The sequence below is a fragment of the Lagenorhynchus albirostris genome, chromosome 2 (genome assembly GCF_949774975.1).
Source record: "Lagenorhynchus albirostris chromosome 2, mLagAlb1.1, whole genome shotgun sequence".
Classification (NCBI taxonomy): Eukaryota; Metazoa; Chordata; class Mammalia; order Artiodactyla; family Delphinidae; genus Lagenorhynchus; species Lagenorhynchus albirostris.
The window spans coordinates 50503468-50519359 of NC_083096.1; the positions used below are offsets into that span (position 1 = coordinate 50503468).

The window sequence follows — 15892 nt, forward strand, 5'->3', positions numbered from 1 at the left end:
CCAGTACGAGCTAACCTAGCCTGTCTAGTCAATCCAACCCTACACTATCAGGTTGAGATGGCCACCCATGACCCGGTCAGGCTGCCCTGAACAAATGCATCAAGGTTACCTAAACTGATTACTCTCGGTGGACCTTTTAACAAAGAGATTTGTATAAGTTCCCCTGGCCGCCCAGAGCACCCAGCATTGTTCACCCCGAAGCAGAACCTGGCTTCAGCGTTCAGTCAATTCAGGACTGGCAGTCATTGGCAGGCACACCCAGTTTACCTCTTCTACAGTTGTGATTGCTAATTCTGCCACCTGGATGACAATAGGATCTGATACATCACCACCCCCTCCTACCAGTTTAAGAGCAGTAGGAACACAGGGACTCCTTTCTTTAAGACTGCTCACCACTATATACACATACTAAAAAGGCTCGTTTTTTTCCCTTGTTTCGTTTATTCATTCAAAAAATATTGTGTTTTGTTCTTGGTGCTAGGGATACAGGAGTGAATATAACAGAAGCCCAGCACTTAGATGCTTATCTTTCTAGTGGAAAAGATAACTTTTTAAAAAAAGGTAAATAAAATAATAGCAGGTAGTGATGTGTTAAGAAAACAAAACAGAGTGGTCAAGAAAGGACTTTTTGAGGAGATGATCTGAACTAAGCCTTAAATGAGGAGGAGCCAGCTATGCCAATTATGGGGAAGAAGAGCATTCTAGACCGAGGACATGGGTGCGGAAGTGCTAATGCTGAACAACGTTGGCTTGTTTGAGGAACAGAAGGCCGGGAGGCCTGAAACACCTTGTGTGGAGGGTATGAGACTGAGGTTGGCAAGTTAAGCAGAAGGCTAATCCTATTGTTTGGATTTTTTGTTTGTTAAGTTATGTCTTGTCTTGTTTTTTAAGTCAACCTATTTTGTAGAGAATGACTTGCAGGGGGTTAGAAATGGAACAGGGAGAAGCCAGAGAATGATAGAGAGCTATTGGACAAGTCCATGCAATATATGATGGTGACCTGGATTAGGGTGGTTGCTATAGAAACAGAAGTTGAAGGATCTCAGGATATTTTCCTGAGGTGCAGGTGTTAAGAAAGGTGGTAAACAAGGTGACTCCCAGGTGGTTTTCTTAAGCAAGTAGGAGGATGCCATTTAGTTCAAGGGGAAATATCATTTAATATTACTGGAGGGACCCTGAATGCCTCTGCCCAAACTCCAAGCCTCTCCCACCACTGACCTGAAAATCTCACATCATTCACTCCTTGGGATCAAGGCTTGGTTAAATATGAATGTTGGCTTTATCACATTCCAAAAACCACACGTACGGAACTTGTATTAGTTGCTAGGAATCTAAAGATGAATAAAAACAACTGTCTATTGGGGAGATTGACAATAAGTTAGCCATTTCAAGACAAGTAGGACAAGTATTATAATAAGAAGGGATAATAAAAGTGCCTACCTTGGTGGCAGGGGTTGGGGGGGTGGGGAAAGGAAGCTGGGACAAAGTGAGAGAATGGCATGGGCATATATACACTACCAAACGTAAAATAGATAGCTAGTGGGAAGCAGCCACATAGCACAGGGAGATCAGCTCAGTGCTTTGTGACCACCTAGAGGGGTGGGATAGGGAGGGTGGGAGGGAGATGCAAGAGGGGGGTGCTATGAGGATATATGTGTACATATAGCTGATTCACTTTGTTATACAGCAGAAACTAACACACCATTGTAAAGCAATTATACTCCAGTAAAGACATTAAAAAATTAAAATTAAAAAAAAAATTTTTTAAGTGCCTACCTTACAGGGTCACTGTAAGGATGAAATGAGTCGATGCCTACAGAGCTCCAAGTACAGACGCTGGCATATAGAAGTAGTCAATAAATATCAGCAGTTATTTTACACTTTTCTACACTGAGGTTTATCATTATTTTTGATGTTGTTATCTTCTGGATTCAGTAGGAGCAGACAGAATGATTATCACAGCCTGCTACTCTAGGAGAGGGAAGGTTGAATGGAGGAAGTCTACCTGACTCTAGCTTTCTGAACCAGTAGGAAGAAAGAGAAATTTAATTGGCAGGCAAGGGAGGAGGGACATTCTAAGCCAAAGAAAAACAAGGTCAAAGGCTAACAAGACAAGAGGGAGCCAGAACTAGAGCCAGAACTATGCAAGAGACTGGAAAGTAGTTGAGTATTGTTGAAGTGTAGGTTACTTACCAAGAAGTGGCAAGAGATAAAGTTGGTGTCAGGGCTTAAGAAATGGGAAAAGAATTTGAAAAAGAATAGATACCTGTATAGGGATAACTGAATCACCTTGTTGTACACCTGAAACCAACACAACATTGTTAATCAATTATACTCCAATATAAAATAAAAACTTAAAAAAAATATGTAGACCATGCTGAGACATTCTGACTCAGACTCCCATAGACAGTGGGGAGCCAGTAAAGGATGTTAAGTAGGGAAGAGTCATGATTTAGGAGACTGTACTGTACTAGAGGAAATGAAACTGAAGGTGGAGAGACCAGTTAGAAGGGCATTATAGTACTATGGATGAGAGATGATAAGTGCCTAAACTAGGGCAGTAGCAGGTGGGGTGGGCATATTTGACAGAGATTTAAACAGACAATTAACAGAATTAGAGAGTGTTTGGATGTGGTGGTTCAGGATGTATCCAGGATTTTCAGCATAGCAGGCTGGGTGGCTGGAGTTAATGCTGACTGAAGTACAAAGAATAAGCTTTACTCGGGTTAATATTTAAGCTGCACTAGTCCATCTCCAACTGAGACCTAAAGAAACTGAACAAGAAGCAATCAAGATTTGTTTAATTTTACAATAAAAATAGCTCTAACTTTTTTTGCTGGTTGTGTCAATAATGCATACTTACTGCAGAAAATAAAATCAGGTACAGAAAAGCACAAAGATAAAAGCCATCTAAAGTCCTACCACCCAGGGATGCAGCTAAACTTTGATGTAGAGAAGGAAGAGAACAGTGGTCTCAACCTGGGGACTGAGCCATATCACAAGAAGACACTGGAGTCTACAGGGAGCCAGAACGGGAAACTGAACAGGAACCAAATCGGGTTTTAAAATACAAACATCTCAATTCTTTTTTTTTTTTTAAGAAAGGTTGTTTTTTTTAAATTTAATTAATTTTATTTTTGGCTGCACTGGGTCTTTGTTGCTGCCTGCTGGCTTTCTCTAGTTGTGGCCAGTGGGGACTACTCTTCATTGTGGTGTGCAAGCTTCTCATTGCAGTGGCTTCTCTTGTTGCGGAGCACGGGCTCTAGGCACGCGGGCTTCAGTAGTTGTGGCTTGCAGGCTCTAGAGCGCAGGCTCAGTAGTTGTAGCACACGGGCTTAGTTGCTCCGTGGCACGTGGGATCTTCCCGGACCAGAGATCGAACCAGTGCCCCCTGCATTGGCAGGTGAATTCTTAACCACTGTTCAGCCAGTGACGTCCACATCTCAGTTCTTCAAAGAGTCACATCTCCCTTAATGATACCAAACAAGCAACAAATCTTTATCCCATTTCAAATATGTGTAATTTCTCCATTGGCACTCAGGCGTAGTGAAAACATAGACTCATCCGGAGTTAAGGTTTTGTGACTAAGTTAGTACGAGGCAAGAGTGTAAATCAGGACAACCTTGATTGGTATGTCCCTGAAAACTCTTGGAGAGTTGGACTCCTCTCTTTTTTATGTATTCTGGAAGCATCCAGCAAAATATGTAAGAGCCACCTGAAAAATATATTGAATGAGTTAATGAAGCCAACTGAAATATAAGATTGTGGGCAAACTAATGAGAGGTCAGACACAACTTCATTCCTTGTCTTAGTGATTCAGTCATCTTGCATGCTGTCATCACTTGTTTTTCTACAAACAGATTTCTTTATATACAGGGAAGAGTGCCACCTATCCCTGTTAAGTAGACTGCAGCTTGACTCGATAGACTGCCTCTAGCTCTAAATAGCAAAGTATTACATTTTAGGCACTGCCATAGATGTAATAATAGTTCAGGTAATATACACACGTAAGAAAACACCCTCAAGATTTCCTGAGTCACCAGATGATTTTTTTTATCTTACTGGAACTAAGTTGGTATAAATCTAAAGAAGATTCTGGTCAGTTAAGACGATATGGTAAGACCTAGAGAAACCACTAAGAAAATAACTCCAAAAAATATAGGGAAAAAATCATTAAAGAAATTTAAATGTTACGCTAAGGAATATTCAATTAAAGAAAAAAAGAGTAAAGTAGGAAGAGATGAACAAAAAAGACATGAGACACAGAAAACAAAAATTATAATGGCAGACATAAATTCAACTATATCGATAATAATAACATTGTGTGAATGAATTGAACAGAATACATTAATAAACAAAATCCATCTATATGCTACCTATAGGAGCAGTTTAGATTCAAAGATACACAGAGGTTGAAATTAAAAGAATGGAAAAACATGAATCATTCAAAAAGCAATCATAAGAAAGCTGGAGTGGCTATATTAATACGGATAAAATAGACTTTACAGTAAAAATATTTAAGTGGTGCAACCACTTTGCAAAACAGCCTAACAGTTCAGCATATAATTGCCATATGACCCAGTAATTCCACTCCTAGGTATATATCCAAGAGAAACATTTGTCCACACAAGAACTTGTGCAAAGTATTCATAGCAGCATTATTCATAATAACCAAAAAGTGGAAACAAACTAAATGCTTATCAACTAATGAATGAATAAATAAAACATAGTATATCCATATAATTGAATACGATTCATCCATAAACAGAAATGAAGTACTGACGTATGTTTCAACGTGGATAAAACTTGAAAATATTATGCTAAGGGGAAATAAGACTGTCATAGAAGACCACATATTATATGATTCCATCAATATGGAACGTCCAGGATAGGTAAATCTGTAGAGACAGAAAGAACATTGGTAATTACCCAGAGCTGGGAGAATTGAGTGGAAATTGGGAGTGACTGCTAAGAGATACAGTTTCTTTTGGGGGTGATGGAAGTGTTCTAAGATTGATTGTAGTGATGGTTGTGCAACTCTGTGACTACACTAAAAACTATTGAATTGTACACTTTAAATGGGTGAATTTTATGGTATGTGAATTATATCTAAATAAAGTAATTTTTAAATACAGAAAAAACTAATATAGAGGTCTGATTGGTGGTTACCTTTTGCCAAGTTATCAATTAAGAGAAGGCATGCTGCTGTGTTAGAAATATTCAGTGTCTTGATCTGGGTGGTGATTACATGGGTGTTCACAAATGTAAAAGTTCTAACTATATACTTAAGTCTGTGTACTTCACTACATGTAATACATCAGACAAAAAGAAAAACATTTTTAAATGCCAGTTTTATTTAAATAATATGACTTAAAATATTGATATTCATTAATTATATTTTATTTTTCCATTTTATATTTATATATATAAATTATATATAAATATATATAATTTATATTTTATAATATTTTATAAATGAAATAACTTAAAACATATATTAAAATAATTTTTATTTTACATTTTACATGTACTTTCCTAATGAAAATATATTCAACACATTCAATTTTTGTACACTTTAAATTCTACTACATTTTGTATACTAATACTTTGAGTCATTACTGTAGATAGTGCACAAAAAATGAAAATCTTGATGATAACATAATTAATGATTTTGTTGATGATGGCAAGATAAAAGTTATGAAATAAATACATGATAATATATGAATTACATAGGTTTTAATTTTATTCCCCATCCAGATATCATTAGATCATCAGCCCAAAATCTAGACACATGCAATAATATTTAAATTGTAATATTTGACATTTTACTTCTCTTTCAGTCATACAAAAGTTATCGCTTTAGATATATTTTCCCATTTGATTTTTATAAAGGTTTGTTGTTGATATAAGAAGATATATTTTCTTTGATAGTCCTGTGTGAACTTGATTTATAACTTTTAAAGACTTAAACATAAGGCACGTGGGCCTCAATTTATTCTTTGGTTCTCAATCCCACAAATGTTATTGGTGGGCCTACAAATAGCATGTGTGACCTGCCTTATTTACAGTTATCTATATACTTTTTTTTTTAATGTATATACTTTTTAACCACCTACTTCAACTTCCTGTATACACACACAAACACAAACATACACACACACAAAATTCTCTGTTGTTCCTGAAGAACAGAGATGGTCTTACCCATTCTTGATTCCCCTGTGTAGTGTGTAACACAGTAAGTATAGGAAACAATTAATAGATTTTGAATTTAACTGAATCACATACATAGGAAGTGGGAGGTACACCTCAAGAGATTTCTTGAGAAATCATGGATTTAAGAAATCCAAAAATAGACAGGAGTGATAGGTGTGAAGAGTCAAGACTTTTGCCTTCAAGACATCAAAAGCATACGCAATAGAGAGCAAGTTTACCCAGTTTGCTTCACTAATGTACATCCTTTGGCACGATGAACAATCTATGGAGGTGAGAGGTTCACTGACTCGGAGTCGGGCTGGGCAATGTGTGGTAATGAGACATGTCTTTCGGTATATTGTTTTAGAAGAAGACGTAGGAGCACATTAAACTTCATACTCAGGGATGAAAAGCCACTCTGGAACTATATAATATCCTCTATGCAATGTTCTAACAGTCCACCTTTAATTTCCACTGGAATCTAACTCTGCAGAAATTACCAGTAAAAGTTCAAGAAATAATTGTGGTGGTTTTAGCAATATAGTAAATAGCCATCTGTTAGAAATTTGACTAAGATTCCCTAATAGGTTTTCAGGGCTGAATGAATTTTAAATAACAAAAATAATGTCAAGCAACAATTAATTTCACCAAACTGCTATCAGCTGGAAACAATCGCCCTTATTGGCTGAGTTTGTACAGTTGCAGCGTCAGTATGAAACAATGGATCCAGGTCTTCAAATTTTAGGTCATAAGGCAGACTTGCACAAATGTTAGAGGATTGTTTCCCTTCTGTAGGAACACAGAATGTAGATCAAATCGTCCTGGTTCTGGACAAGAACAAGTTGGCTTTTTACCTCCTCTCTTTTACCAAGTAAATTTTGTGACTTGAAAGGTTTGGCAGGAGCCAAAGCACGAAGTCAGAAGATACAGGATGTGTTCAGGAAATAATGAGTAATCAAGTTGGCCAGGAGACTCAGAGCTTCTCAAAACTTTTCTGCCAAAATATCTCCTTACAGAGAAAGAATAAACTCAAATGTCCCATTCATCAAGAAATTTAAGCGTTCGTCCCCATATCCCCACTCAATGTCTTTGAAATCTCATGTTTTAGCTTTAAAAATCAATGCAAACTTTGCATACCAGTCTATCATATCAATGGTGCTATGTAAATATAATGTTTCAGATGTCTATTATCAGATGAGAAAACAAGTTTCCTATTTCTAAACTTGGCTAATATACTTTCTTGGGAAAGGAGGTTCATTATACATGTGGCAAAGCCCTTTATATAAATACATATTTTTTGAATTTTGTGAGAATTGTCACGAATATATACATTTATTTTAAATATTATTATTAAACTGTTCTGTTTTCAAACCTAATTCAAATGCAAAACCTAATAAACAGTTTATTATTAAACTGAACAGTAAGTAACTACCACTCAGCTTAAGAAATAAAACAGCCCAGAACCTTAAAGCTCCCAGTATACCACTCCCACACTATTCTCTTTCTGCTTGTTTTCCCCCCAGGAAACCACTATCCTGAATTTTATGTTACTCATTCCTTTGCTTTTCTCTATAATTTACTAGTTTACCACAAATATAGATACTCCTAAACAATATAACATAAAGTAGCATAAATAGCTTTACTTATTTGTGACCTTGATATAAATGATATATATATTCGACAATTTGCCTTTTCAGTTCCACATTGTTTTTGTGATTCTTTCATATCAATATGTGTGGTTAGAGTTCATTCACTTTCACTTATGAAGAATATTGCCGTATATTTATCCATTCCAGTGTTGCTGAACATGTTGTTTTCAGTTTTTTGTAATTACAAAGTGTTGTGTCTCCAGATGCATATGGGAAGGAATTGCTGTAAGGTAAATATCCAGGAGTGAAGTAAATTTTAGTAAATAGTGCCTATGGCACATAACATTTTCTAAAGATAGCAACAAAAATATCTTCCATCCAAATGCTCTTTTTACAATGTGACTTTGACATATCTCCCATCAAGACGTGGAGTCTATGTCCCCTTTCTTTGATAGTGGGTGAGCTTTTGTAACTTTAAATCAATAGAGAATGGTGGAAGTTACTCTGTGTGACTTTCAAAGCTAGTTTATAAAGGGCCATACACCTTCTATTTTGTTAGCTCAAATACTTGCTCCTAAAAGATTTTAGCTTCCTTATAAGGACTCTGACCAACCAGAGGCCGGAGGCCACCATGCTATGAGCTCAATCTAGCTGCCCAAGTGGAGAGGTCCCAAGGAGGGATGCTGAGACAATATGAAGAATGATTCCAGCCAGTTCCTAGTGGCCCCAACTCCCAGATGACCCACTGGAACTGAATGAATGATTCCAGAGCTGCCCAGCCAAGCCCCTTCCAATTTGTGACCCACAGAAACTGTGGAATGTTATTTTAAGTCACTAAATTTGGGGTGGCTTGTATGCAGCAATAGAACACCAGAAAAATACCAAATTGTCTTCCAAAATGGTTGTACCAACTTTCGCTGGTAGTAAATGCGAGTACCTGTTGTTCTACATCTTCATCACCCTTTATGTTTTGCCTGTACGGTACACATGATATGAAATATGATTATAGTTTTAGATTGAATTTCTCTGATTACTAGGGACTTTGAGCATTTTCATATATTTAGTGGCCATTTGTGTTTTTTCTTTCATAACATCAAGGCTTTTGCTTGTATTTCCATTAGATTTTCTCTGTAGAATTTAAAAATATTATGAGTACTAATACTTTGTCAGTTATATACATTACAAGTCTCTTCTAGGTTGTTTATTGCATTTTCCACTCTTTTTATAGTGTATTTTGATGGACAGAAAGTAGCAATATTTTCTTTTATGGTTTCACCCTTTTCTGTCTTAAATTCTTTCACCATGGGATCACAAAGAAGGTTTTCTGTAATTTATTTTAGAAGTTTTACAAGTTTTGTTTTTCATATTTGAGTCTTTAATCATCCACTTGGAATTTATTTTTGTTTGATACAAGGAAAAAACTTTAAATAGGTCCAATTAAGCATCTTTTCTCAACTGAAAACTCTATTGTATGTCAAGTTCCCAAAGTACGGTCTGTTTCTGTGCTTTCTTGTCAGTTCCATAGACTTATTAATCTTTTTGTCAATACCACATTGTTTCAATAATTACAACTGAATGTTAAGATTTTTTTCAATCTAGTAGGGCATGACTCTCTTGCCTGATTTTTCTTATTCAAGAATAGGCTATATCTCACTATTTATTTAGCCTTCCTTAATGTCTTTCAATAAGCTTTTATAAATTTCTCCACTAAGATCTTATACGTTTTTTCCAGATTATTTAACAGTTTTTGTTGCTACAGTAAGGCTATCATTTTTAAATAAATGTTCTTTTTTGCTGCTGGTATAATCATATCTAGAAGTTTTACTAACTGCTCTCATTAACTGTTCATAGATTCTTTCTCAGTTTTTCATGTAGGAATCATATCATCACCAAAGAATTACAGGGTCATGTCTTCCTTTCAAGTTCTTTTCTTGTCTTGCCTTATTACACTGGCTAAGGCCTGTAATACAATGGTGAGTAGAGTGGGGAAAGTGGGCATTTCTGTCTTTGTCCTGGTTTGAAAGAGAATGTTTTTAATGTTTTGCCAGTAAACATGATGATTAGGGTAAGTATTTTGAAACTAGCCTTTATTAGATTTAGAAGTCTGATTGTATTACTAAATTACAAAAAGCATATATTTTTATACATCCAGATAATAATTACATGGTTACTGTTATGTTGTACCTTGCCTCCAAGATGTCCCCAAAGGATTCTCACCTCCTGGTACTCAGAGTCTTACGTAATTCCTCTTGTATTGTACCAGAGTAGATCTGTGTAATCCACAGAACATGGCAGAGTGATAAAATATCATTAGATTAGGTTTTAAAAGATATTATGGCATAAGGTTACAAAGGATCATAAGAAACTATGAACAATTATATGCCAATAAAATGGACAGTCTAGAAGAAATGGACAAATCCGTAGAAATGTACAATCTCCCAAGACTTAACCAGGAAGAAATAGAAAATATGAACAGATCGATCACAAGTACTGACATTGAAACTGTGATTTTAAAACTCCCAACAAACAGAAGTCCAGGACCAGATGGCTTCACAGGCGAATTCTATTAAACATTTAGAGAAGAGTTAACATTTGTCCTTCTCAAACTATTCCAGAAAAATTGCAGAGGAAGGAACACTTCCAAACTCATTCTACAAGGCCACCCTGATAGCAAAACCAGACAAAGATATCACACACACAAAAATTACAGGCCCGGGCTTCCCTGGTGGCACAGTGGTTGAGAGTCTGCCTGCCGATGCAGGGGACACGGGTTTGTGCCCCGGTCCGGGAAGATCCCACATGCCGTGGAGCAGCTAGGCCCGTGAGCCATGGCCACTGAGCCTGTGCATCCGGAGCCTGTGCTCCACAACGGGAGAGGCCACAACAGTGAGAGGCCCGCGTACCGCAAAAAAAAAAAAAAAAAAAAAAATTACAGGCCAATATTACTGATGAACATAGATGCAAAAATCCTCAACAAAATATTAGCAAACTGAATCCAACAATACATTAAAGGGATCATACACCAGGATCAAGGGGGATTTATCCTAGGGGTGCAAGGATGGTTCAGTATCCACAAATCAGTGTGATACACCATATTAAAAACTTGAAGAATAAAAACCATATGATCATCTCAATAGATAAAGAAAAAGCTTTTGAGAAAATTCAACATCAGTTTATGATAAAAACTCTCATCAAAGTGGTTATAGAGGGAACATACCTCAACATAATAAAGACTATGTATGATAAGCCCACAGTTAACATACTCAATGGTGAAAAGCTAAAAGCATTTCCCCCAAGATCATCCTTGTTCCACAAGACCAGGTTGCCCACTCTCGCCACTTTTATTCAATACAGTATTGGAAGTCCTAACCACAGTAATCATACAAAAAAAAAAAGAAAAGAAAATGAATCAAAATTGAAAAAGAGGAATAAAAATGTTATTGTTTGAAATGATATGATACTACACGTAGAACATCCTAATGACCCCACCAAAATACTACTAGAGCTCTTTAATGAATTTGGTGAAGTTGTAGGACACAAAATTAATATACAGAAATCTGTTGCTTTTCTATACACAAAGAACTAATTAATGGAAATTGAGAAAACAATCCCATTTACCATAGCATCAAAAAGAATAAAATACCTAGGAATAAACCTACCCAAGGAGGCAAAAGGCCTGTATTCAGAAAACTATAAGACACTGATGAAAGAAATAGAAGACGACACAAGCAGAAAGAAAGATACACTGGGTTCACAGACTGGAAGATTTAATATTGTTAAAATGATCGTACTACCCAAGGCAATATACAGATTCAATGCAATCTCTATCAAAATACCAAAGGCATTTTAAATTATTTATTTATTTATGGCTGTGTTGGGTCTTCGTTGCTGTGCATGGGCTTTCTCTAGTTGCGTTGAGCGAGGGCTACTCTTTGTTGCGGTGCGTGGGCTTCTCAATGCGGTGGCTTCTCTTGTTGCGGAGCACAGGCTCTAAGCTTGTGGGCTTCAGCAGTTGTGGCATGTGGGCTCAGTAGTTGTGGGGCATGGGCTCAAGAGTGCAGGCTCAGTAGTTTTGGCACACAGGCTTAGTTGCTCCACGGCATGTGGGATCTTCTGGGACCAGGGATAGAACCCATGTACCCTGCATTGGTAGGCGGATTCTTACCTTTTTTTTTTTTTTTTTTTTTTTTTTTTTTTTTTTTTTGCGGTACGCAGGCCTCTCACTCTGTGGCCTCTCCCGTTGCTCCGGACGCACAGGCTCAGTGGCCATGGCTCACGGGACCAGCCGCTCTGCGGCATGTGGGATCTTCCCAGACCAGGGCATGAAGCCGCATCCCCTGCATCAGCAGGTGGACTCTCAACAACTGCGCCACCAGGGAAGCCCGGTAGGCAGATTCTTAACCACTGTGCCAAAGACATTTTTAACAGAACTAAACAAATAATTTTAAAGTTCGTGTGGAGACACAAAAGACCCCAAATAGCAAAAACAATCTTGAGAAAGAAGAACAGAGCTGGAGAAATCACGTTCCCTGACTTGAAATTATGCTACAAAACTATAGTAATCCAAACAGTATGGGGGAGGTGGGGGTGGCAGGATGAATTGGGAGATTGGGATTGACATATATACACTAATATGTATAAAATAGATAACTAATAAGAACCTGCTGTATAAAAAGTAAATAAATAAAGTAAAATTCAAAGAAAAACAGTATGGCAGGACTTCCCTGGTGGCACAGAGGTTAAGAATCCACCTGCCAGTGCAGGGGACACAGGTTCGATACCTGGTCCAGGAAGACCTCTCATGCTGCAGAGCAACTAAGCCCGTGTGCCACAACTACAGAGCCTGCGCTCTAGGGCCTGCGTGCCTCAACTACTGAGCCCACGTGCTGCAACTACTGAAGACCACGTACCTAGAGCCCTTGCTCCACAACAAGAGAAGCCACCACAACGTGAGGCCCATGCACCTCAATGAAGAGTAGACCCCACTCGCTGCAACTAGAGAAAGCCCACGCACGGCAATGAAGAAGCAACGCAGCAAAAAAAAAAACCAAAACCAAACAAACAAACAAAAAAACCAACCATTATGGCACTGGCACAAAAACAGACACATAAATCAATGGAACAGAATAGAGGGCCAGAAATAAATTCACACACTATGGTCAATTAATCTATGACAAAAGAGGCAAGAATATACAATGGGGAAAAGATGTCTAATCTCTCCAATAAGTGGTTCTGGGAAAACTGGACAGCTACATGTAAACGAATGAAATTAGAACATTTTCTCATACCATATACAAAAATAAACTCAAAATGGATTAAAGACCTAAATGCAAGACCTGAAGCCATAAAACTCCTAGAAGAGAACATAGGCAGAATATTCTTTGATGTAAATTGTAGCCATAGTTTTTTGGATTTGCCTCCTAAGACAAAGGAAACTAAAGCAAAAATAAACAAACGGAATCTAATTAAGCTTAAAAGCTTTTGCACAGCAAAGGAAACCACTGACAAAATTAAAAAAGGATCTACTGAATGGGAGAAAATATTTGCAAATGATATGACCAATAAGGGGTTAATATCATATATATATGTATACATATATACACACACATAGACACACAGACACAGCTCATACAACACAATAACAAAAAATGAACAACCTGATTAAAAAATGGCCAGAAGACTTAAATAGACATTTTTCAAAGAAGACATACAGATGGCCAACAGGCACGTGAAAAGATGCCCAACATCACTAATCATCAGAAAAATGCAAATCAAAACCACAATGAGATATCATTTCACACCTGTCAGAATGGCTATCATCAAAAAGACCATAGGCAGCTCCCTATTGCTGGAGGAGAAAAGTGCCCCGGATCCTTTCAGGACTCTTGGTCTTTTGGAAGCGACCCAAATAGAGTGAGGGAAGAGGGAGGAAAATCCCCTGGATCCCTGCAGGGTTAATTTATTCAAAAATGAAATAAGAGAAAAATACTCAACACGCAAAAGTCTTGTGAAGAAAATGAAGGAAAAGCACCGAACATGCCAAAGGCTGAGGAAGACCGCCCTATGGAAGCTGTACCACAGGAGGCAGAAAGAAATCCTCAACCTTCTGAAGAAGGTGTAAGCCAGGAAGCAGAAGGAAACCTTAGAGGAGGGCTGACTCAGCCTGGTCAGGGATATAAAGAGGACACTCCGGTTAGGCATTTGGACCCAGAAGAAATGATAAGAGGAGTAGATGAGTTGGAAAGGCTTAGGGAAGAGACAAGAAGAGTAAGAAACACGTTTGTGATGATGCATTGGGAACAAAGACACTCACGCAGCCGTCCTCATCCTGTGTGCTTTAGGCCTTGAATTTTTTTTTTATTTTTTGTCTGATATTAAAATCTGGTGCCTGCTTTCTTTCTGTTAGCATTTTCTGATGTATCTTTGACTTTTGTTTTATTTTTAATCATCTGGTGGAGTTTTGCTTTAGGTAGTGTCCTTATTACCAGCATCTGGATTTTGTATTTTGACACATTCTCCAGGTCTGTTTTTCAATTGGGAAGTTTCACACATATGCATGAAAATATGTTCATTCCATATTGTAAAGTAAAACATAACAGGTTACAAAGTAGCATATTTAGTATCAGCTCACATATGTAGGAGAAAATCTCAAATTGCGTGTGTGTGCGTGTGCATGTGTATATATAGATACATATATCAAAAATTTAACTGTGCTTGTTTCTGTGTGGTGTGAGTTTTTTTCTTTTTGCTCATATGTATTTTTTAATGAACACGTCACACATACAAAAAGAATTAAAGTTTTTTTTTATAATTAAGAGTCAATCAAATAATTTGCAACCAGCTTATAAGGGCAATGGGGGCACCTAAATTCTTGAAGAAAGAACTATTAAAAAAAATGTAAACCTCAAATTACCTCTGGATCTCTTAGCCAGGGGAATAAAACTGGCAGTTATCACAGAAAAAAAAAAAAAAAGACCACAAATGACAAATGTTGGTGAGCACGGGGAGAAAAGGGAACACTTGTACACTGCTGGTGGGAATGTAAGTTGGTGCATCCACCAGGGAAAATAATATGGAGGTTCCTCAAAAAACTAAAAACAGAACTACTTTATGATCCAGTAATTCCACTCCTGGGTATATATCCAAAGAGAATGAAAACATTAACTTGAAAAGATACATGTACCCCAATGTCATAGCAGCATTATTTGCAATAGCCAAGGTTTGGGAGCAACCTAAGTGTCCATCAACAGAAAATGGAGAAAGGAGATGTGATATATATGCTCAATGGAATACTCTTCAGCCATAAAAAAGAATGAAAATTTGCCATTTGCAACGGTATGACTGGACTTGGAGGGTATTATGCTTAGTAAAATAAGTCAGAGAGAGAAAGATAAATACTGTATCTTAATCTAAGAAATAAATGAATGAATATAACAAAAATAAGCAGACACAGATATAGAGAACAAACTAGTGGTTACCAGTGGGGAGAGGGAAGGGTGTAGAGATAAGATACGGGTAGTGGATTAAGAGGTACAGACTACTATGTATAAAATAAATAAGCTACAAGGATATATTATACAGCACAAGGAATATAGCCAATATTTTGTAATAACTATAGGTAGAGTATAATTATAAAATTGTGAATCACTCTGTTGTACACCTGAGGTTAATAATATTGTAAATCAACTGTTCCTCAATTAAAAAAAACCAGAAAACCATATTATGGTATAAATTTAGACATATAGATCAATGGAATAGAAGTGAGAGTCCAGAAGAAAAAACAAACCCTACATTTATGGTAAATTGGTTTTGAGAAGGGTGGCAAGTCACTTAAATGGGGAAAGAATAGTCTTTTCAACAAATGATGCTGAGTCAACTGGACAGCCAGATGGAAAAGAATGAAGTTAAACATCTATCTCAGATCATGTACAAAAAAGAAAAAAAACCTCAAAATAGAGCTAAAACTATAAAACTCTTAGAAATACAACATAGGCCTAAATCTCTGTGACTTTACATTAGGCAATGATTTCTGAGGTATGACACCCAAAGTACAAGCAACAGTAGAAAAATTAGACAAATTATACTTTATCGAAAGTACTTGTATTGAAAAT

At 37.0% G+C, this 15892-nt stretch overlaps 1 protein-coding gene and 1 long non-coding RNA gene across 2 annotated transcripts in view; both read left to right on the forward strand.

The window, feature by feature from the left end:
* The window catches only part of LOC132515811 (uncharacterized), a 46853-nt gene that overhangs the window by 596 nt on the left and 30365 nt on the right, over window positions 1-15892 (forward strand). The gene's annotated exons all lie outside the window — the stretch shown is intronic.
* Window positions 715-14129, forward strand: LOC132516427 (transcription elongation factor A protein-like 8). The gene is made up of 2 exons (XM_060142864.1): window positions 715-816; window positions 13761-14129. Exons 1-2 carry the CDS (start codon window positions 715-717, stop codon window positions 14127-14129), a joined length of 471 nt encoding a protein of 156 aa, XP_059998847.1.

Excerpts from the sequence above, each read along its gene's own strand:
- LOC132516427 (XM_060142864.1), top strand. The coding sequence starts at position 715 with ATGGGTGCGGAAGTGCTAATGCTGAACAACGTTGGCTTGTTTGAGGAA. Across the intron at positions 817-13,760 it reads AGGGTATGAGACTGAGGTTG|AGAAAAATACTCAACACGCA; the intron begins GCAAGTTAAGCA and ends AAATGAAATAAG.